At 34.6% G+C, this 24,338-nt stretch overlaps 1 protein-coding gene across 2 annotated transcripts in view; it reads right to left on the minus strand.

The window, feature by feature from the left end:
* LOC145261265 (protein phosphatase PTC7 homolog) overlaps nt 1-24,338 on the minus strand; it is an 82,113-nt gene that overhangs the window by 50,891 nt on the left and 6,884 nt on the right. Inside the window, exon 1 of one of the 2 annotated variants that reach the window (XM_080119708.1) lies at nt 18,788-19,019. The exons of the other annotated variant lie outside the window; for it this stretch is intronic. Within the exon in view, the coding sequence (XP_079975834.1) occupies nt 18,788-18,998 (211 nt within the window). The 5' untranslated portion in view covers nt 18,999-19,019. Of the gene's footprint in view, nt 1-18,787; nt 19,020-24,338 lie in introns of those variants that run through there. 2 annotated transcript variants of the gene reach the window in all.

The raw sequence follows: 24,338 nt of genomic DNA on the forward strand, positions 1-24,338 counted from the left end.
AAAGAAAATTGGCTTTGAAAGGAAAATAAATGAATGAATAAGAACGGAATTTTTTTTTTTTCTGTTGTCCAAAAAAAAAAAAAATGGATGTTTTGTCTCTTTCTCTCTCTGCCTTTCTTTTTAAAGAAACGCTAACACAAAGGGTAGACGTGGTGCTGAATAAGTCATACTCCTCCTCCGAAGCGAAGTTCGCTGCAAATGATACTAAATACAAAGATCAATAATAGAGATTACAAGTCAGTGGCTGTCGGCAATAGAACGGGGCGACAAGGGGGGGGGGGATAGATGATGGCCTGCTTGCTCACTCCCCCCCCCCGCAGCACCCTCCACCCTACCCTCGCCACGCCCCAAAACGCGATTGCCCTACACTACACGCTTCCTGGTGATATACTTACTGTTAGCAGCAGTGTTAGCAGAATGATGGAGAGGAGAGAGTCTTGAGACTGCATGCTGTTTTCACTCATCATCTCGACTGTTACCATCATCATCATCATCAAACGCACAGCTTCATCAATCAATGGGATCTTTGATACAACAGGGGTGCGTTTGAAAATTACTGTTTTGTGTGTCTGTTACAGTTCAAATTGTTGCATGTGGAATCTGAGTGTTGCGAATCGATTTGAAAAAAAAATCGATTTTTCTTAAATAAATATTGTTCTGCTTTAAATATTTTTTAATAGACTATAAAACTTTTGACTAGGAGCAAAGTGTAGTATACGTTCTAATACTACACTTCTTCATCATCTTAATTTTTTTCAACTGAAGCGAATCTTATTACGTCCCCTTTAAACTGGGACAAAAATTAACATTGCCACAGTCTAGAAGGATTTCTGTTTCAGACTACGGTGCTCATTTTGAGTGTTTTCACAACGTTTCAGTCCATGTAATCTCCGCACTTCTTCAGTCATGACTGAGTAGATGTTCTAAGTAATTCGCAATTATACAATTGCTAATTACTTAGAACTTCTACCTAATGGCTGACGGAATGAGAGCATGCTACCCCTGTGGATTAAATAAAGGGTTCCTTCGAAATTCCGTGCAAATTCCCAAGTTTGACAGGATTCCCGAGTTTGATAGAAAAATTCCCGAGTTTGACAGAAAGATTCCCGAGTTTGACAGAATGATTCCCAGAGTACGACAGAAAAATTCCCAGAGTACGACAGAAAGTTCCCAGAGTACGACAGAAAGTTCCCAGAGTACGACAGAAAGTTCCCAGAGTCCGACAGAAAGATTCCCAGAGTCCGACAGAAAGATTCCCAGAGTTCGACAGAAAGATTCACAAGTTCGGCAAGATACACCTGAAGAAGATGGGAGGTTACATTGATCGAAACGTTGTACAAAGAAATAAAATACGCTCAAGATGAAAACAGTAGTCAAAATAATTAATCTTCATCTGAAAAATTTAGAAACGTAAAATGATTTTTGTTGTTCTTTGATACAGCAGGGGCACGTGAGAAAAGTAACCTGACACATACATTATTCACGCTCACGTATATGGATCTGTTAAAAATTTTAAATCATAATAGAACTATAAATTTGATGCAAAACAATTTTTTTTGCATTAATTTTTTTTATTTCGCTTTTATTAACTTTTTTGGGGGTTGGGGTGGGCACTAAATGGTAAATTTTAATATATAAAAAAAAAAGTGTTTTTATTACTCATATTGCCTAGAATTTCATAATTTATAGTGATGTGATCATTAGTTTAGTAATGAATCTTAAAAATTAAATTTCTCTTTCATATATATATATATATATACTAGCAGGGATATCCAACGTTGTCCGGGATTGAAGGAGGATCAACAAATGTTCCACCCTTTCATACTCGTCGAAATCAGTGAAATAACTCATTTTTGAGGACCCCCACCCAACGCCCTCAGTGTACCAGGAGGAAGCTTCATATGCCTACCCACGGTGACTTAATCTACAATACATTGTAGTCTACATTGTACTGTAGAGAATCTACTATTGATTTTATAAAAATTTTGTATAATGGCTTGAATTAAATTTTCAAATTTGAGTATCATGGTTCAATTGTGCTTCAAAAAGAAACATTCATTTCGAACGCGCCCCTATCATATCAAAGAACCAACTGCTAATTTTATGAAATTATTTTTACGTAATGACTTGCGTATGTATTATTATAGAATCTATCTCCTATTGATTATTATATATTACGAGGAATCATTTTCGCGCCAAATAATTAATGCGCAAAAAAAAAAATTTTAAATAAAAAAAAAATAATAATAATGTCGTTCATCAAATTCCGTCTGTGTTTGTTTATAAAATCATGTCAGCTGATATTTGGGCTTGACGATCTTAAACATAGTCTTTCTTCTGTTATAAATAAAAAAAGAAGAATTTTTACAGAGGAATATTTTACGTAATACCGGCTGGTGTAATGCAAAATATTCCCCCTGTAAAAGTTCTTTTTTTTATCTATAAAAGAAAGACTATTTTTAAGATTAGATTTTTTCGATTTTCGATACTTATCAGATGAATTTCTGTACAAAGCATATCTAAGAACACTGCCAGACATATAAATTGCCCTTGTGTGAAATTTGCAAAAGATAGGCTCGGCCGTTTCGGAACCTATAAGAAAGGAACATTCACTCACACTCACTCACACTCACACACACACACACACACACACACACACACACACACACAAAGTGACTTTTATATAAAATTTAATTTATAATATTTGACCGTTTTGCCCAGACGACTTTTTTTTTCTTTTAAATACGTATTCTTCAAGTTGTGCCACCCGACGTTTACAGTCTAAGGGCAATGAATGTGCACTAGTGTACCAACTAAATACTTACTTTTAGAAAGTTGACTTTTAGGGGTATTCTGTATTATTTTCACTGGTCGCCATGTTTGTTTTCGTGCATGTGAAAACTGAATGCACGTGCGTGAAAACAAACATGGCGACCAGTGAAAATATTATGGAATACAGACCCGAATACCCCTAAAACTCAACTTTTTAAAAGTCTTTTTTTTTTATATACATTTACAGCATCTCCAGCAAAGTTTATCATTTTTTGCTTTTGAATATTTCTGAATGGGCATGGCATGCTCACATAAACACAACTTTTTCTGCGCAATTAAATCTTTTGGATTAAGCATATTGTAAAGCTGTATACTTGAAAAGTTTTTTGAATAAATCCAAGCTCAGGGTTTCTGATGAAGTAGCCATTATAAGAACTTGAATTGTAACCTTTCCCACCGGCGCATGAGACAAATTTGAAGCCAAATTCTAAAAAAAAAAAGGTCAAAAAGAATTTTTGAAGGCCAAACTACTTTTAAAAAAAAATACTAAATTCGTGAAATTTGGCCTAAAAAACGCGAGTGGTTCTAAAATGGGTGATCGATTTACTAGAACATTACATTAGAAACTGAGCACCCCCTACGAATATTTAAATATTGACATTTTTTTTTTTTGATAATCTGCTAGATTCATGTCCATTCGATAATAATCCACTGAAAAATTGAAAAACAGACGAAAATTTAAAAAAAAAAATACAGGGGGGGGGATACCGCTTCCATACATGCGGATGATACTATTTTAAAACAAGAACATAAGTCAGTTGTTAGACTGCATACCTCTGCCTGACAATGTAAGGATAGGCCAAAGTCTTTTCTATATTGTATGAAGTATTTCTGAAATTACGAAAACGTTAATAACCCAAAACTATTTGTCTAATCACGCTAAAATTGTTAAGATCCATACTTCAAACTTGGGAAGAACAGAAGTTGAAATTCCACCAAAAAATTTTGTCCGTGGCTGAACTTTTCAAAGTCAAAGGTCCAGGTCATATAAAATGTGGGACTTCATTGGCAACAATATGGGCCTAATATAGAGTCTCCACAATGAACAGAATGAAAGTTAAAATCAAAAGTGATTGATCTTTGGTCTAGATCTTCCAAAATGAAATCAGTTTAAGTCAAACCATGAGTGATATTTGGATCAAATTTGGTGATGATCAGTCAAGCGATTTGGACACTAGGCTGCAAACATGGTGACAAACTCAACTGAAACCAACTTCCTTGGCGAAGGTAAAAAATACTATTTTTATTACAAATAGACTTGAAAATTCATCAATAGAATACAGAATAAAAAAAACAAAAAAAAAACAGAAAGGCAAAGATGTTAAAAATCATGATTTTGCAAGCTGAAATACTTATTTTTGTAAAAAAAAAAAAAAAAAAAAAATAACTAAAACAAAGAAACTATTTTTATGCCAAATAACATGCTATGACAACACAAACAAAAGAGTGGCTAGTCAGAGACAAATATCGATCCATCAATTTAAAAGCTATTCAGGTCTAACTTTTTAAAATCTCAAACGCTACTTGTATTTGTTAGAAGATGAAACTGATATTATACCTATTTACAATGCCTCCCCACGGGACAGAGTTAGACACCAGGGTCGTTTTTTAACGTGGAGAAAGGTACAAAAATAAAAAAAAAAAACTGTCTCAGTCGTGAAGGATTGCTCCTTCACCGAAAGAGAACAAGAAATGGAAGTGCAGCATCTGAAGAACAGATACTACACTTTGATCTTGACCAAAAGGGTATTTATTTGCTCCCCCACTGAGCAAATTAGGCACAAGGCCGATTTTTAAAGTGAGGAGTGAAGGGGAAATGGGGACAAACTCCCCGGGGAGTAGGGGTGCTGGATAGTGACCATTGGTATGAAGGGTTGCTCCTACATTGACCAAGGTCTTATATGTGAGGTTTCCTCCACATATGGTCTTTGCTTGCAGTATCTGCCGGAACAGATGGTATTTATTTGCTCCCCCACCGAGCAAATTAGGCACAAGGCCAATTTTTAATGTGAGGAGTGAAGGGAGGGGGAAGGGAAAAAGGGGGCCAGCTCCCGAGAGGTGGGAAATGGGAGCTGGTTAAAGGTCAGGCATGTGGGGTTGCCCCCACATCTGGTCTTTGCTAGTCATAGCTTGCAGCATCTGAAGAACAGATACTACACTTTGATCTTGGCCCGAAGGCCATCTTGACCAAAAGGCCAAGTTTAACTAATATTATAGTGAAAAAAAAAAAACGTCTGCATTGTTCATCGTCTTCAAAACATATCAATGATTACAGACAAAAAAAAAAAGGAAGAAAACAAAAAGATTGGTTAAAAAATGATGCTAGCTTACAACTCAGTTTAAGTCCGATAATGCAGTCAGCCACTTTCTTTCTCCAATGTGACACTGTATCATTATTTTCTTTTTCTGATAACGAAAATAGGTTGCAAAATTAGTGAATTTTTACATTTTTTTCTTTTGATGACATAATGATGTTTTTCTTTTCAAGGCATTAGTGAAGAATGTGGTCTTTGAAAATTTATTTTGCACCAGAATACTTATTTTTGTAAAGAAACCGCTCAGATATGGTGCAACAACAACGATTGACTAGTCAAAACCAAATACCAACCTACCAGCTTAAATGCTATTTATGTGCAACTTCAAAAATTTCACAAGACGACTTTATATGTTCAAAATAGATGAGACTGATACAAAGAGTAAAAAAAAAAAAATCATTTATATTATCCACTAGCAAGGAGACCCAATGTTGTCCGGGATTGAATGAGGATCATACTCCTCATAATGCAACATTACTTAATATATAACAAAGAAAAAGAACAGGTAAAAAAATAATGATAGCTCATATGGTGAAGTTATCAGAGTGAAATTCGAAAATCGAAATATTGAATTTCAAAAATAAAACTAATAGTATGTACTTAACTGTCAAGTCACAGTAATGAACATATCCAAAAATTGTGAAAAACGATAAGGTAGAAAATTAATTATTAATGAAAACAGTTTTCGAAGATAATTAGCGAAAATTGAGTTTTGCTAAATTGGCCTAAGATTTTTAGAAAATAATTATCTCCCTTGTTACGATTCGAACTCTCCTGTTTATTTATTTTAGTAAAACTCCATTTTCGCTAATAGTCTATGAAAACTGTTTGGTTATGTTTATTACTGCGACATAAGTAGATACCATTGTGGTTACTTGAAATTCAATATTTCCATTTTTGCTATTATAACGAAGAAGCACCGTGAAGTTTCAAATTGATAATGCAGTCATCCACTCTCTCTCTCTCCTCTGTGATACTGCATCATTATTTTCTTTTTCATTTAATTAATGTTTCTTTTTATAATACTTGACAAATAACACAAAAGAGCACTTAGATTTTTCTCGAGGCAAAAAAAAAAAAAAAAAGATGAATAACATTTCTAAAATGATAGAAAATCTTTCAACTGCTTTCATAAGCAGATTCATCTTACAAGTAGAACGAAAATATTTATATAAAAATTTTAAATAAAAAATGTATATTACATTTCTCTTAGTTTTGTTACGGTATGCGTTGCGTGTTCGTCAAGATAAATTAATGAAAATAAATACCAACTTTATATATATACAGTCCTGGTCAAAATCATAACACCACTTAAGAAAGTAAGCATTTACGCATATAATCGAATTTTTAATCAAACAAATAGTTGAAACCATTGCCAAAAGGGAAAATATGATGGAAAAAAAATGAAATCTGCTTCATTCGAAACCTTAACCCTGATCTAATAATCATTTTTTTACATTTCACCTGGTCAAAATGATAAGACCATTTTAATAAAATCGGCTAGTTTTGAAAAAATGAATACGAAAAGCTTTCTATGTTACTAAAAGCAACTTGTTAGTGGATAAAAAACATCTTACTAAATTATAAATGGCAAAAGGGAACCATTATCAGAGTTTGAGAGAGGAAGGATCTTTGAGCTTAATAGGGGTGGACTCTCCCATAGATCCATTGCAAACGAAGTGAATCGTAGCAAAACGGTCACCACAAATTTTTTAAGAAATCCAGATCAATATGGGTACAAAAAAAGTCCAGGTCGACAAAAAAAAAAAAATAAATAAATAACGTGATCACTGGATCGCCATATCAGAAGAAGTTAGAAAAACTCCAGTATGAGCTCAAGTCGATTGAAAAGCCAAACAGCAGCAGAATGTAGTCCTAAAACCATCAGAAGGCATCTGAAAATGAAGGGTTTGAATCATTTAAAGCGACTGCAGAAACCACGTCTTCTTGAACAGCACAAAACTAACCGACTTAAATATGCTGCCAAATACCAGACTTGGGATGAAGAGAAGTGGGAAATTGTAATTTTCTACGATGAGAAAATGTTTAATCTAGATTATCCAGATGGATTTCAACACTATTGGCATGATAAAAATTTGCCAAAGAGACTTTTTCACTTCGGTATAGTGGAGGAGGGTCTTTAATGATCTGGGGTGCTTTCTTGTCAGCTGGGACCCTAAAGCTGCAAGTAGTGAAAGGCCAGCAAACATCATTGAAGTACATTTCAATGCTTGAAAATGCTTCTATCAGGACTGAAGGTCCATGTCTGTGTGGAAGAAATTGGATTTTCCAGCAAGACAACGCTGTGATACACACTTCTCGACAAGCCCGAGAATACTTTTCTTCAAATAATATAGAATTGTTAGATCATCCAGCATGTTCTCCGGACCTCAATCCCATTGAAAATCTTTGGGGATGGATGGTAAAAGAAGTGTTCAAGGATGGAACCCAGTATGATTCGATAAGGAAATTTCTGATTCAGTTTTCAGTAAATGGGATAAAATTCCTTCGCAACTGATAAAAAACTTAGTCGCAAGCATGCCAAAGAGAATTTTTTAAGTAATTCGTAATAATGGAGGCTATACTAAATACTGAGACCCTTTTTAGTAATTTATAATTGCCTTTTGTTAGATAAATTATCAGTGGTCTTATCATTTTGACCAGGTGAAAATGTTTGTTTTTTAAAAAATAATTATTAGATCAGGGTTAAGGTTTCGAATGAAGCAAATTTCATTTTTTTCTTTTTTTTTTAGCTATGTGTACATATTTACATAAAGTTAGCTATGTGTACATATTTACATAAAGTTAGCTATGTGTATATATTTACATAAAGTTATTTATGTGTGTATATTTATATAAATTTATTAATGTGTATATATTTACATAACGTTAGCTATTTTTTTTTTTTTTACACAGTGATCACCACTTATCAAGGCCCGGAAGCCACTCAGGGATAAGGGTTATTGCAAGTAAATTACGTTAGTGTGGAGATTTGATTTGAAGTGTTTACTTAAGGGGGTGGTTCATTAGGAATTTGTTTACGTTGGACTTGAAGACATCCAAGTTGTAGTCAGGTGGGAAGCAGGCAGACGGAACAGAGTTCCACAGGCGTGCAGTTCTAAGAAAGAAGCTTTGTTTATGGAATCCACGTTTTGATTTAGGCACAGATATAGAGTGGGGGAAATTTTTCACAGTGGATTCAGCTAGACGGGTGTTTTTCGTGAAAGATTGGCGAGGGGGGGCCAGAGATTGGAGTTCAGACGACCACCTGCCATGGAAATAACGATAAAACAAGGATAGGCTCGCAATGTCTCTTCTGTGGGAGAGAGGTTGCAGGGTAGAGAAAAGGGCATCCCCCACTAAGCCACGAAGTCTATTTTGTACTCTGTCAAGACAGGATAGGCTGTTTTTTAGCAGCTCCTGCCCAGATATGGCAACAGTATTCCATCCTTGGACGTACTTGGCTTTTATATAGATAGAGAATTGCATCAGTAGTGAGATATCTTCACGAGCGGTAGAAGGATCCCACCATCTTTCCAGCGACCTTGGCAATAGACTTGATGTACGTGTTCCATTTCAGATCAGGAGTAAAGGTCAAACCCAGGAGCTTGTCAAAACACGGGGCCTCACCCAGACGAGAGCCATCCATCACAATTGATGCCAGATGGGGATCAGAGGGTTGCTGATGTAAGGATAGGAGTTTGGTTTTGGATGCATTAAAGGTAACCAGCCATGTCTTCCCCCACTGAACCACGCGCTCGAGATCAGAGGAGAGAGAATCAGAGAGAACTTTGTCATTTACAGCCTTTGATGTGTTGCCGTAGATGGTCATGTCATCAGCATAGATGTCAACGAATGATTTAAGTATGTGTTTAGGGAGGTCATTGATGTAGATCAGGAAGAGAGTTGGGCCCAGGATTGACCCCTGAGGGACTCCAGCATTTATATTGCTGGCCTCCGATTTTTGTCCATTTACCACTACTCTTATGAGCCTATCGGAGAGAAATGATTTAATGATTGAGAAAACATTTCCAGTTATACCGTAGCTGGAAATCTTGTGAAGTAGACCCTTATGCCATACCTTGTCGAAGGCCTTTCATATGTCAAGAGCAATTGCCCTAGAAAGGAAGCCTTTGTCAAGAGATTCACTAATCCTGTGGGATACAACCGTCAGCACATCTGCGGTAGATCTTGCAGAGCGGAAACCATATTGTGTGTCACTAAGAAGGTTGTTCCTGCTGAGGTGGTTGACTATTTCTCTATTTAATATGGATTCCAGCAACTTACTCATAACCCAGAGGAGACTTATTGGTCTGTACTGAGAGGGAGATGACTTATCACCTGAATTCTTAAATACAGGGCAAACTGATGAGGTCTTCCAGGGAGTCGGAAAGCACTTCTCCTTAAGGCAGCGCTTAAATAGTTTCGTAAGTATGGGAGCAAGTTCTGGTTGAAGCTTTTTTAACACTATAATTGGGATGCCATCAGGGCCAGTTGCTTTACTGGAATCTAGGTTCTTGATTAGCTTGGCGACCTCATACATGGATATTTGTATGTTACCTAGCTTGTTCTGTGTTATAGGAGGAAATATGGGGAGTTGATGGCCTTCGTCGCATAGGGTAGAATTAGCTGCAAAGTTCTTTGCAAATAGTTTGGCCTTGTCTGACGCTGACGCGATGACCTCTGGTCCATTGATAATGGTTGGGATAGAACGCACATTTCTGTTCAGGATCCTATTTGTTATTTGCCAAAACTGGTGGGAACCAAGCCGCTGATCAGCTACCTTGGATTTAACAGACTGGGCATATAGCTCTCTAGCATTTTTTATTACTCTTTTACAGTGGTTGCTGGCAGTCCTGAAAGCAGCTTTAGTCTCAGTGCATCTATTACGTTGGTAGCTATGGAAAAAGTGATTTCTGTGCGCGATAGCAGCAGCACATTCTGGGGAGAACCATGGCTGGTTGTTAGGTTTTTGTTGGAATTTTTTAGATGGTATGAATTGGTCTATGCCTACAATTAACCATTCGGTCAGATCTGATACTATAGAGGACACTTCCTTTTTAAACATGGAGTGCAGAGGTAAATCAGATTTGAATGTACGGAAGCTATCCCAGTCAGCCATAGAGTATCGGCATACAGTACGGTGGAGGGGTACATCTGGGGGACTTCTTAAATTTCGTTTTTATCTTAACTGATACGACGGAGTGGTCGGAGGATCCTAGAGGAGAATGAACGGAACATGAACATAGCTCAAGGGAAGTTGAGAGAAATATATATTTACATAAAGTTAGTTATGTGTACATATTTACATAAAGTTAGCTATGCGTACATATTTACATAAAGTTAGCTATGCGTACATATTTACATAAAGTTAGCTATGCGTACATATTTACATAAAGTTAGCTATGCGTACATATTTACATAAAGTTAGCTATGCGTACATATTTACATAAAGTTAGCTATGCGTACATATTTACATAAAGTTAGCTATGCGTACATATTTACATAAAGTTAGCTATGCATACATATTTACATAAAGTCAGCTATGTGTACATATTTACATAAAGTTAGCTATGCGTACATATTTACATAAAGTTAGCTATGCGTACATATTTACATAAAGTTACCTATGCGTACATATTTACATAAAGTTAGCTATGTGTACATATTTACATAAAGTTATTTATGTATATATATTTATATGAAGTTAGCTATGTGTATATATTCGAAAGTTAGCTATGTACATAAATTTATATAAATGTATTTATGTATATATATTTACATAAAGTTAGCTATGCATACATATTTACATAAAGTTAGCTATGCATACATACTTACATAAAGTTAGCTATGTATACATACTTACATAAAGTTAGCTATGTATACATACTTACATAAAGTTAGCTATGTATACATACTTACATAGAGTTAGTTATGTGTACATACTTACATAAAGTTATTTATGTGTATATATTTATATGAAGTTAGTTATGTGTATATATTCGTATAAGTTAGCTATGTACATATATTTATATAAATGTATTTATGTATATATATTTACATAACGTTAGCTTTGTATATATATTTATATATGTACACACTGATGTGAACGCATGCATTCATCTTTAATCGCTCAGATACTGATCCGCAAAATGTTTTGCTATGGATAGCAATTTCCGATTTCCAATTTGGATTCCTTAGCATTGGACTTTTCACCATCAGCTCTTATTACTCTGGAGTATTTTTCTCACTAACTATTTGACTAATCCTCTCATATTTGGACTTGTATATATTTTCTTTGCTTATTATAGTATACGTCATTTTTATATTTCTCTTCTCTCCCTTCCCTATTTATCCCATATTCTCCCCATTTCTCCCCATTTCTCCCATCTTATATCTCTACCTACACTTTCTACATCTTGTTGCCATATGCAGTTATCCTTCCTAAGCTGATGCCATAAAGCCAGTTTGTTTCTAGATTTCTAATTCTGGCTCCTCTTCTCTTCTGAAGAGATATTCGTTTTCAGCATACTTGAAAACCTATAAAAGTTATCAATTTAACTGTGAATGCTTAGTTGCCGTTAAAGTATAAAAAATAACTTAGCTTCGAAATGACATATCCTAAAAAGCTTTCTTTTTTGTGTTCCTCATTGATCTGATGAGTTGAAAGTTTTTTTTATTCAACTTTGAACTCTCATCTCTCACTTATATTAATTGCTCCACTTGTCCGTGTAGAGCTTCTTTTATCTTGATAGGTTTATTTGCTAAAAGATTATTTGTATCTTTATTAGTTTTATTTATTACTTATAAGTTTATCTATAAGTTCTACCAGAACAAAAAAAAAAAAAAAATCTGTTCACAAGCGTAATCTTTATTTCAGTGAATGATTACACTTTTTCTTTCAGTTTTACGCACGTTTCGCAATCTGTGGCAAAAAAAATATAGTCGTTGGTTTAATAGACTGCTTTTCAGGGATAATCATTTATTAATAAATAACAAGCACAGCATCTCAAAATAAGAGGAAGAAAGCTGAACCGGAAAACTAAGAACTACAAGCCAAAAATACAAAAAACTAACTGTAAATATGATAATCAGTAACAATCCCCCCCTCACCCCACCCAAAAAAAAAAAAACAAATCCAACACAATGTGAACAGATTCTCAAGCCGCCATCTTGAAATTAACAAGTCACTAATATAATCATTTTTATCTCGGTGAATGCTTATACTTTGTTTATTCAACTCAAAACTCTTGTATCTTACTTCTTATATTAATCGCTCCACTTAACTGCATAGAGCTTCTTCTATCTTTGTAAGGTATTAGCCGGGCAATGCAGTGTAGAAAGCATTTATTTAGTTATCTGCTTGTCTTGCTGTCTAGCAGAGTAAACAACAGATTGAAACGTGTGAAACAATAAGTTGAGTGAGCATGCAGGTGCAGAAAGGGTCAAAGGAGCACGTTGTGACATGTATCAAACTTGGTTGACCGGTTAAGTCGCACCAGAACTATGTGAGCGGGGACCGGACGTGACATGTCAGGTTTTCCAATTTGAGTAAGTTTAATGAGTTGAGTTAGAGAAGCGGAGGAAGCAAGATGGGTTAAGCACGTCTCCCCATAAGGAAACGACGGTCTCCAAATGGATGGCGAGAAACGCCACAAGTCCAAGATCATCGATTTCACTCGATGCTGCAGAAGAGGAGATGTCTGGGAGTGAAATGAACCAATATATCTATTAACATATATCGTCTTGTGCGTCTTGCATGCATGCTTGTTACAGCAGAACCCAGCTCCCAAAGACATTGGTGAATCCCAAGGTAGCGGCCAAAAGACAGAAGCGACCAGCAGCAGATAGGTATGTTGTCATGTGTATGCGCATTATGTTTTACACACACATGCACCCACGACCACTAGACGAGTCATAGCCGTTAAGTAAATAGACATTAAGGAATCTGAGGACAATAGTCCGTTAGATAACCAGTTAGATAACACACAGATAATGCACAGTTTGATAAGAACTAGAACAAAATGCACAACATCTTGTTAGGTTTATTTGCTGAAAGATTGTATCTTTATCAATTTTATTTATTACTAGCGGGGGTACCAGCTGTTGCCCAGATGTGGAGAGGTGGAGTAGTTAGGAGTTAATACAACCAGAAAAAAAAAAAAAAAAAATAGATGCTGACTGGATAGAGAGAGGTATGAAAAACAAAAAAGGTGCTGACTGGGTGGAGAGAGGTATAAAAAAAAAGTTTAAGCGAAAAAAAATCCCATTACATAAGCCTTGATATAAGAAAAAAAAAAAGGAGCAGGCAGGCTCGAACCTGTAAAAAAGAGGAGGAAAAGAAGGTGAAAAAAAAAGTAAACCGTTTAACTCCCCCTCCCACGACCACCATGATATACGACCTTGCTGCGGTTCAAGTCATTGCAAATCATTGCAAGTGCGTATGATGACTTTGCAAAAATGTTGGTGAAAAAGTGACCCCTCCTTGTACAAAACTGCTCAGTCAATCAGTCGGTCAATTTTTTTTATATTTGCTGTCCAAGACATCGAGCTTCAAAACGATACCGATCTCGTGAGGATCCGTCGCGCGTGTCAAAAGTTTTTGCGAGACACACAAACACACATACATTTTGCCTTTTAGAAGAGAAAGATGTACAGAGTTCATGCCTAAACTGATTAACTAATGATGACAATTTTTTTAACACGGCTACATGGTGTAAGTGGTCGTAATGTGAGCTACATTTAATTTATTTTAAATAAATCGATACATAGCAACTAAAAATGCAAAACATACGAAATGTTTAAGAAAGTTACTTATGCTGATCATAGCAGTCAGGCGAAGACGCCATTTTGAATATGATCTGAAGTGTTCACTAATTTATTCAAGCATTCTAAGGAATGCCTAAAAGTATTATTAGTAGGCAAAGAGCGGTCCTGAAAACCAAGCATTCCAGTATTCACTTATTCTTTGAATAGATTTTAGTGAAAGTGTGAGGGAGGGTTTATTAATTTTTAAAGTCGGAATTAGTATGAAATAATAAACAGTGGTGTAAAAATATGCATACTTACGAGGGACGTTCCAAAAATAATGACTCCTATTCTTTTTTATTCCGCCCGAATGGATACGAGGTGATTGCAAATTGCACTGTTTATTATGACTAAACTTATGCATTCATGACCTGAAACGTTTTATCTCTCTCTTGCAAATATTGAGTTTGTGAAACTCTAAGAAACCAACTCCTGTCATGGATGTATGTCAGAAACAGATATGTGTCACTGAATTCGTCCATGCAGAAAATATTGAACCAATCAAAATTCAACGGTACTTGTTGAACGTTTACAAAGTCGATGCAGTTCATGTTAGTATAGTTAGGTTGGTTGTTTTTGTTTTATGGCATATCAACCCTTTTCAGGTTATTTAATGCCAAATACTGTGATCTTGAAGAAAATTTTTTTTAATAGAATATATTTGTTTTTTTCTTCAAGTCGGTTTCTATTCAACCCATAGTTGGGACCCTAACAGGTATTACCACTCCGGGTCAGAGTGGACCTGGGAGCAATGGCAATTAAAGGGTGGCTCCACACTCCCCAAAGCCCACAAGCTGAGACCTCACCATCGGATATAGTTTAAGGTCATATCCAAGACCAGTATAGTTAGGAGATGAGTCCATCGATTTCAAAATGGCGACAGAGATGTGAGTGATAAAGCATGCTCCATACTTTTACGATCAAGGCATTGTTCATTACTCGCAAAGGTGCATTGAGAATAGTGGTGACTTTGGAGAAAAATAAATTCTGAGGCACAAAAGGTCACTCATTTTAATGTTATCACTCTCGTTTTCAAAGCTCTTCGACATTTTAGTTTTTGAGTTAAAGTATAGGAGGCCTTACTTTTAGAATAACCCTCATATTAAGGAAGTAACACAGTGATATGAGAGAAGTGAGAGGACTTAATTGATAGAGAGTGGAACTCTTGCTTCCTTTTTTTTTTTTGTGGTACTACGTATTTGAGAGAAGCAGCTTCCTTTTAAACAGGGGATGAAATGTACGCATTGTTTATCGAAACTTTAGAAAGTGCTGTAAGGGATGATTGTGAAACATTTGTTTTGGATTTCTGTTCGGTTATTTTCTTATTAAAGAAGCAGAGGAAAAGCCAAAGGCATTATATTATGTAGGGGATTAATGTTTAGTGCATAAAATTAAAAACGAATTCCCATGTTTTTTTTTGTTTTTTTTTATAGTGTAAACAGCTAAAAAAAAAAAAAAAAGTACTACTTCAAGACATAAATTTAATCAATAAGCGTTAAATGGATAGATTACAACACAGAAAATACTTTTCTTCCCCCTTTGTCAGAAACATCGTCCATGGAATGTAAGGACTAAAGGAGAGAATAAGAGAAGCGAGAGTTACAACACTGCCAAATGCAAGTCCAAGCTTCATTTTCTATTCTCCAAAATCTTTATCCTGTCACAATTAAATCCAATTGTGTGCGGAAATAAAAATGGACAGGAATGCAGAGTCTCTTAACTGTATCCTCAGTAATTACTGCCTTCCATAGTTGTTGTCTAATTATGTTTTCACCAACTAATTCTCTGGCCTGCTTTGGGTAGGATTGAAACCGCTATCTTCAGACAATGCTTACCTGGAACTGTAGAGCTTAGCTTCAATGCCTCTATCAACTGCGCCACAAAGTTTAGAGACTCAGCATTCCTATCCCGTCACAGTTAACCATCTGAAGAAGGCCGGAGGGATAATTGGCCAAAACGTGGTGAAACAACAATTATGAAAATGAGAATAACAGTCCGCAAATAAATAAATACATCTACAAATTAATCATTTCAATAAAAAAAATTTATAAGATTGATTTTACTTCTTTTTTTCTTTTTTTTTTTTAATTTAATTTAATTTTCACCCCAAACAAGGCACAGTGCCACTTTGAAGTAGGGGGCTACTATCGGGGATGTAAGTTGCAGGGGTATTATGAGGGGAGACGAGTAGCAAGATGCCTGTTTACATTACTCTTGAACTTCTGCATATCAGTACAGTTGGGAAAGCAGAATCCTAGAAGGGAGTTCCAAAGTCTATCAGTTCTGGGGAAGAAACTATTGAAGTAGAATGCTTTCTTACACCTAGAGATCTCTATTGTGAAGGGGTGGGATTTAGTTGCTTGTCGGGTTTTCAGGGGTATTCACGTCGAGGGGGTACAAGTGCTTGTAGTTCGTCAGAGCATTCACCAATAAAGTACTTGTAGAACAGACAGAGGGATGCAACATTTCATCGATGGGACAGAGGCTGAAGCTTAGATGACAGTTCAGGACCTATCAGGTTGGCGACTCTCTTTTGACTTTATATATTAGATATATTTATATATGAAAAGATGAAAGGGCGATATTATTAAATATTTTGTTTTTTGAATTGGAATATTTGACTTGGTTCTAAATTAAAATTTAATCCGGAGTAATTAACAACACATTCTTTGAACTTTATAGAATTGTGGGGTTATTTTAGTTTGAATGTGTCTAAAGAAACAAACTGCTTTGGTCAACATATGATACGAAAGCATTGTTACAAGGACAGAGAGATGTGAAATATCATTCTTGACCGCTGGGACGACAGAAACGAAACGGGTCAATTTATAAGTAACACGTTCAAACAAGAAAGGGAATGAATCCAGTTTAAATATAGACATTGCAAAACGAGAACGGATAGTCTTATGCGACAATTTAGTCTACGCGTTTATCAAAGAAAATGTGGTATAACACCTGAGAATCTCCACTTTGAAATAAGAAGGTGTTCACCAAAAAGTGGTAAAGTGCAAAAAATCAGTCCCCTAGTAACGTGGACATTAAGCTCGGACCGTGTTCGTTATAGTTCAAACCTCTCTCGAACACCCACACCGTCTGGTAACATCGAAAAAAAAACAAGTGAAGCATGCATGGTCCCCCGTAAGCGCACAGTGAACGAGGCATAAAAAAAATGACTAAGTTCAGCATTTGCCCCCCTCCCCCATTTAGCCCCAAAAGCCCCCAGAGGACGTCAAATCCTGGTGAAAATGAGCAAACGGTGTAGTTTTAGGCCCTTACCTATGTAAATTTCTTTTTATAAATTGGAAGAAATAAAAAATTAATTTTAATAGTACAAGTTTGGGTTAGGGTTGGGTTAGATACATGTTTGTAATCTTTTTTTTTTTTTTTAACTGTATTTTCATATTTTTCGCGTATATTATTACAATTTTCTTGTAGCAGTTTAGCATTTTATGATCGGCTGCTTGCAGCCATTCCCGTCAGTGGCCAAACACACCAGAGAAACTTTGAGGAAACCGTGGGGTCGGTAAATGCAGAAGTACCCAGATTTGCATTAAATTTGTTCTGTGTTCCTCGACACCAATTAAACAATATTTCATGAATTCTAGTTTAAGAAGCTTCAGTTTAAATGTTGAATTTGAGAAATTTTGGAAGAATTAAAATCATGTAATGGATTTTGATGAAAATTAGAAAAAGGATTCTAGACACTATACTTCATTTTAATCTTTGCAAGAAAACATGAAAGTCTAAAACTGTTCCATTCAGGGAAATTAATTTGGAGATGTGACCCTGAATATGCTTCACACTCATCGGCCGATAATCATGTAATCTACATCTACACTCTTACATATAAAAGTCCCTTTGTGTGTGTGTGTGTGTGTGTGTGTGTGTGTGAGTGAGTGAGTGAGTGAGTGAGTGAGTGAGTGAGTGAGTGAGTGAGTGAGAGAGAGAGAGAGAGAGAGAGTTCTTTCCTTATAGGTTCCGTAACGGTCGAGCCTATCTTTTGCAAATTTTACACAAAGCTGATTTATATGTCTGACAGTGTTCTTAGATATGTTTTGTACAGAAATTTATTCGATGAATATCGAACATCAAAAAAATCTGATCTTAAAAATAGTCTTTTCTCTCTTACAGATAAAAACGAAGAATGTTTACAAGGACATATTTTACATTATACCAGCCAAGGGAAATAATAAAATCTCAGCTAATAATTTATTCTTAAATAAAAAAAAAGAATAAAAAAGAAAAAAAACAGATTTATTGTCATCTAGAGATATAGCTCAGTGGTAGAGCATTCGACTACAGATTGAATGACCTCTGTTCAAGCCAGGGTATACCTCGCCATTTTATTTTAATTCTTTCTAATTAATGAGTTCAATTTACAATAAAAGAAAAAATATCATTTAAAATTGCGGCAAATCGTTTCTTTGCATATTTTAAAACTAAGCATTAATCAGCAGTGACTTTTCCAGAGTATTCATCCTCAAGCCCAAATATCAGCTGACGTAAAACAAATACAGACAGAATTTGATGAACAAAATTATCATTATTTTATACCTTTTGTAAATTAGTCCACCAGGCAAATTATCCCTCATAATATCAATGATCAATAGAGAACTGATTCTATAATAATACATATGCAATCTGCATAAATTAAAATATCATGTTTGAGTGTATTGCACACCCGGGCAACGCCGGTTAGCCAGCTAGTTTTAATAAAATTGCTAAAGCCAAAATCGGTGCCTATTTTTTGTTTTGAACTCAACATAACCAAAGACATGAAAGACCAATTTGATTGTGTTTACTGCAATGGGGAAGCAGGTAAATATGCTTACCTATAACATCTGCTAAACTGTTCCAGGCTATAAAATAGGCATCATCACCAAAAGTCCGGTTTTGCAATAATTCTGATTTTGGCATCGTAGACTTCGAGAAACCGGCAGTTCCGATTACAAAGTGTAATTCTTTGCGATTCTGCCTAGATTTTATTTGAAATTCATCAAGGAATCTGGCTAGAATCCGTTCATATAAAGTAATGGACTGCATCAGAGCTCTCCAAATATATTTTTTTCTTGTGAATTTTGATTGCATGTTTCTAGTCTCCATGCACATTGGATGATGTCAGAAAGAGATCGATGACGTCATAATACTACCATTAATTTGTTTGCAAATCTATCCACACAAAGTAATGTATAAATACACATCATTGAAGCCAAAACAACCATTATTACAAAATAAACAGATATTTATTTTGTTTGAAATTTATATTGAAATTTATAAGTATATTTCGAAGATATACTCCATCATCAGTATGTTTTTTTTTTGTCATGTTGTCGTTGGAGCATAGAAGCAGTAGAAGTCCGTTTGTTGTTTTTATGGTAGTCTTTTCAAATGTCAGAACGGTGCGTTGGTCACGTGGAATTTATGTTAGGGTTTGTGTTTCTTGAATAGAAGCGCTGGTTCAGTTTGAATAAAATAAATACGCATTAGATACGTTTGAAGCAAAACAAACTCAACCAGCGCTTCTATTCAAGGAACACAAACCCTAACATGTATTCCGCGTGACCAACGCACCGTTCTGACATTTGAGAAGACTACTGCAGAAACGCCAAATGGATTTCTACTGATTCTCTGCTCCAACAACAACATGACGAAAAAAAAAAAAAGAAAGAAAGAAAGACATACTGAAGATGAAGTTTAACTTCGAAATATATTTATGAATTTCAAACAAAATAAATAGGCTATCTGTTTATTTTGTAATAATGTGTTGTTTTGGTTTCAAACGTATCTGATGCATATTTTATTTTATTCAAACTCAACCAGCGCTTCTATCAAGGAACACAAACCCTAACATAATGTGTATATGTTTATATATTTCGATGTACTGGATTCACTCCTAAACTAATTAACAAATCATTAATTTTAGAACACAGCTGCTAAACATAATAGATATGTAGAGGGTTATATTTAATTTATTTATTTATATATTTTACAAAGGAGTCACCACTTATTAAGGCCCAGAGCCCACTCGAGTATAAGGGTTAATGAGTGTACGGTAGTTAATGAGACAATATCATGGTAATCGTTAATAATGAAAATTTGGTAAATTGGATTACTTAAGGGGACAACTCATCAAGAACTTGTTCGCGTTGGATTTGAAGGCAACTATATTGTAGTCAGCTGGAAAGCAGGGAAACAGAAGAGAGTTCCACAGGTGTGCAGTTCTAAGTTCTATGTGAAAAAGGGGTCTTAAAAAAAAAGAAAAAAAAAAAGAAAAAAAAGAGGTAAAAGTCCTTCATGAAAATGCAGATAACTCCAGCGTATGGCAATAATTTTCATTTAATTCCAATTTATAAATATTCCCCAAGTTTTAATTTCTTTGCAGTATTTTAAAGGTTTTTAGAAGAGCATGCTGTAAAATATGCTGCACTCCCAACAATTTATGTTAACTATTCTTCTCTTCCTTTACAATTCTTGGAATAAAAATTTCAAGACACAGTTAATTCTTCTCCTTAAAAAAATTCAATAAACATTTGACAAAACTCACTTCTGCCAAAGGAATGCCCTTCTCTGAGCAACAGGTTTTTTTATTGAAATCGTCTGCCTTTCAGTAAACGCAGCAGCCATTTTTTTTTCTTTATTTATTCTTCTTGTCTCACGTGAACACTGCATGCTGTATGAAATCAGGTTTGTACTAATTTTTAATCACAGAGCATAATAGAGGCACAGACTCCCATTTGAAAATTTAAATGCTTCAAATTGGCATCAAATCTGATCGATAATCATTAGATACGAATTAAATAAGATTTCTTGAATTTCAATTTCTTCTTAAAAGGTCATTAAGAAAAGCTCGAAACTTCCAACATTTTCTAAAATTAAAATCAAGTAATGAATTTTGATTAAAATTAGAATAAAAAATCTAGACAAAGTTTAGCAGCATTATACCTTGATTTTAATTTTCATAAACATGTCTTAGAAAAATTAATGTCCCCCCATATCCAACATCCCTCGTGTTTTTTTTTTATGCCCATAGATAAACTGCCCATGATTATTAAATATGTAGATGCGTGATTTATCCCAAATGACACCAATATCTATATATTACTGTTGAGACAATTAATCGGAATCAGTAACCGGGAAAAAAAAAATCGGAATATTTTAGGATATCAGAATGAGATAAATTAGTGCCTATTTCTTTCGATGCCAAAAACGATTATTTTATTGTTTATTTTTTTGGTTTTATTTTGTTTAAAAATTGATTTTCCATTGTTGGTACAACAAATTAAATGTTAAATATCTATTGATTTTAAACTGCCTATAAAATTATAATTTATCGATCACTCCAAAAGTGTTTAGTCTATGGTTGCAAAAATATATGCAAATAATATATGGGGTTCTTATGGTAATTTGAAAAGGAAGATGAATATCGCAATTTACCGCAAACAAGTAGTGTTCCAGTAATTAAGCAATGTAATTCCTTATGTTATCAGTGGTACTGGTGACCATTTCAGTACGCACAAGCGAGCACATATTTTTGATGCAGAAAACTAATTGTTTGCGCCAAATTTAAATGCGATATTCGTTTTCAGCATACCCGAAAACCTTTAAAACTCGTCATTTTAAAGGTGATTGTTAAGGTGGAAAATAAGAAAAAAAAAATTTACAAAAAAAAAAAGCTTTTCAAGCAGCCCCCCCCCCCAAAAAAAAAATATCACTAGGTGGCCAGAAAATGGGTGCTCATTTTATGTTAAATTTATGTAGAAAAGTGATCCCAATTTTTGGAAAAAAGTAATTTCTTCATATCGCCACTTGTAATTGTTATATTTGTTTCCAGTACACCCCAAAAACTTTTAAAAGTCGTCATTGTAAAAGATCTTTTGGAGTTGGAAAGCATCTTGACACTGACCATTTTTCTTTCAATATATTTTTTTACGCAATAATCAGTAAAACAAAAAAACAAAAAAAAAACATCGTAAACAAAACACGAGAAACTACGGAAGCCCAACAGGAACAACATTTTGATTATTATAAAGATATAAAATGCTGCAGTAAATTACGTTAATGGTAGACAATTTAATTAATACCACAACACAACACAGCTCCGCTAATTGAGTTTTAAAAAAATAAATGCATAAAATGTTCTTTTATCATAAAAAAAAAAGTGAATGACTTTTAGTGTTATTCGGACATCCATTTTTTAATAAATAAGTCTGTATCTCCCCTTGCTTTTTCATTTTTTATTTATTTCTCTTTAGATAATAGATTAAGTTGAACTTAATGATCTGATCACGTGAGAACAACTTACCGAAAAATGTGCAGACGAAAAGCCCGGAAGGGTGGATTATTTCAAATGTGTTTTTGTTATATATATATATATATATATATATATATATATATATATATAATATAAAATAAAATAAAATAAAATAAAATCACCTTTTTCTTCACCCTATTCCCTATGCTTCACTTTTTGGTATCAAGTAAGATCTTTGACTTACTTGCAGTTTCATCAAATACTTTTGCATGCAAAATCCGATCCCACATCTTGCTAATTCCTCCCCTCTGATGAGAAGGAAAGTATTTCTTTGAAACTCCGCGGATTAAGGACTCTCCACTTATTAAGTGTTTCCTTTTCAAATTAAATATGTTTTTAACTCTTTTTCAAAGTGTTTTTTAAATTGTTTTATTAACTATTTGCCCTTATATACATATATATATATATACTAGCAGTTTAGCCCGGCTTTGCTCGGGCCCTATGTACTGTTCATAACTTTATGTGCATATGTATATATATTAAAAAGTTTGACACATATCCAGGTAACGTATATCTAAAATTCCAAGTGTTTAGACCCAAAATTGGCGGAGGAGTTTGATAGAGTCTGCAAAGGTCAACTCTTTCAACTTTGACCTCTTAACAGCCAAATTCTCGCCCCAAAACTGATTAAAAAGCTTGCTGCATGTCTGAATACCCTTTATGTAAAATCTAAAATGTTGAGACCCAAAATTGGCTGAATAGTTTGCTAGAGACTGCAAAGGTAAAATCTTTTGGACTTTGACCCATTAGCAGCCAAGTTTTCGGCCAAAAATCGATTACAAAAGCTTGCCCTATGTCTGAATACATTTTATGTAAAATTTCAAATGTTTAGACCAAAAATTGGCTAAGTAATTTCGTAGAGACCGCAGAGGTCAAATTTTTTTTAACCTTGACCCCAATTTTGACTCCTTTACATTTATTGTTTTGGGCTCAAATCGAATTAAAAAGTTTGATCCATGTCCAAGTAACCTATATCTAAAATTTCAAGTATTTAAACCCAAAATTGGTAGAGGAGTTTGATAGAGTTTTCAATGGTCAAATCGTTGAACTTTGACCCATTGACAAGCAAATTTCTGTCCAAAAACCGATTAAAAAGATTTTTTCAAATCTCAATACTCCTTATGTCAGATCTCGAGCCTATAAACTGAAAATTGACAGAGTAGTTTGGTAGGAAAATATACACACACAGACACACATTCAGACAATTTCACTTTTATAGATATACTAGCATTTCGGTCCGGCGTTGCCCGGGTGTTTGGAGGTGTATACTGAGCAAAAAAAAAAAAAAAACGGTCAATTTTTTAAACTTTGATCCCTATTATGACCCCTTAACATTTATTGTTTTGGGTTCAAATCAAGTTATTAAGTTAGATCCATGTCCAAGGAACCTATATCTAAAATTTCAAGTGTTTGGACCCAAAATTGTCGGAGGAATTTGGTAGAATTCTCAATGGTCAAATCGTTGAACTTTGACCCCTTAACAGACAAATTTCTGGCTGAAAACTGATCACATCGATTTTCCCAAATCTTAGTACTTTGTATATAAAATTTCGAGTCTGTAGACTTAAAATTGACAGAGTTATTGTGTAGGGAAATGTACACACACACACAGACACGTTCACTTTTATAGATATATAGATAGATAGATATCTGGCTGAACTTGCACCAAGCATAATCATCTTAATTCACTTCCATTTAAGGGTTCATTCCTGACAGCAGAGAAAAAGAGAGCTAGACTGTAAAATCATGGTTGACTTTGTTAACTGGGTTCGAGTCCCGCAACCTGCACTGAGGAATACGTAAACATGAAACACTTGTGTCTGTCTACTGTATTAAAAAATTATTAATATTTAGTAAAAAAAAAAAAAAAAAAGATATATATATATATATATATATATATATATATATATATATATATATATATATATATATCTAATTATCCAACCAAATGGATAGTAAAAAAAAGCAGAAAATAATCTTAACTACAAACCATTAGTATTATTACTTTCTATGCTTTCGTACTTCTTTTTATTTATTTATTTACTAGCATGCTGCCTGGCATTGCCCGGTCA

Source organism: Euprymna scolopes, chromosome 37 (genome assembly GCF_053919585.1).
Source record: "Euprymna scolopes isolate OS-2025 chromosome 37, ASM5391958v1, whole genome shotgun sequence".
In the NCBI taxonomy this organism is placed as follows: Eukaryota; Metazoa; Mollusca; class Cephalopoda; order Sepiida; family Sepiolidae; genus Euprymna; species Euprymna scolopes.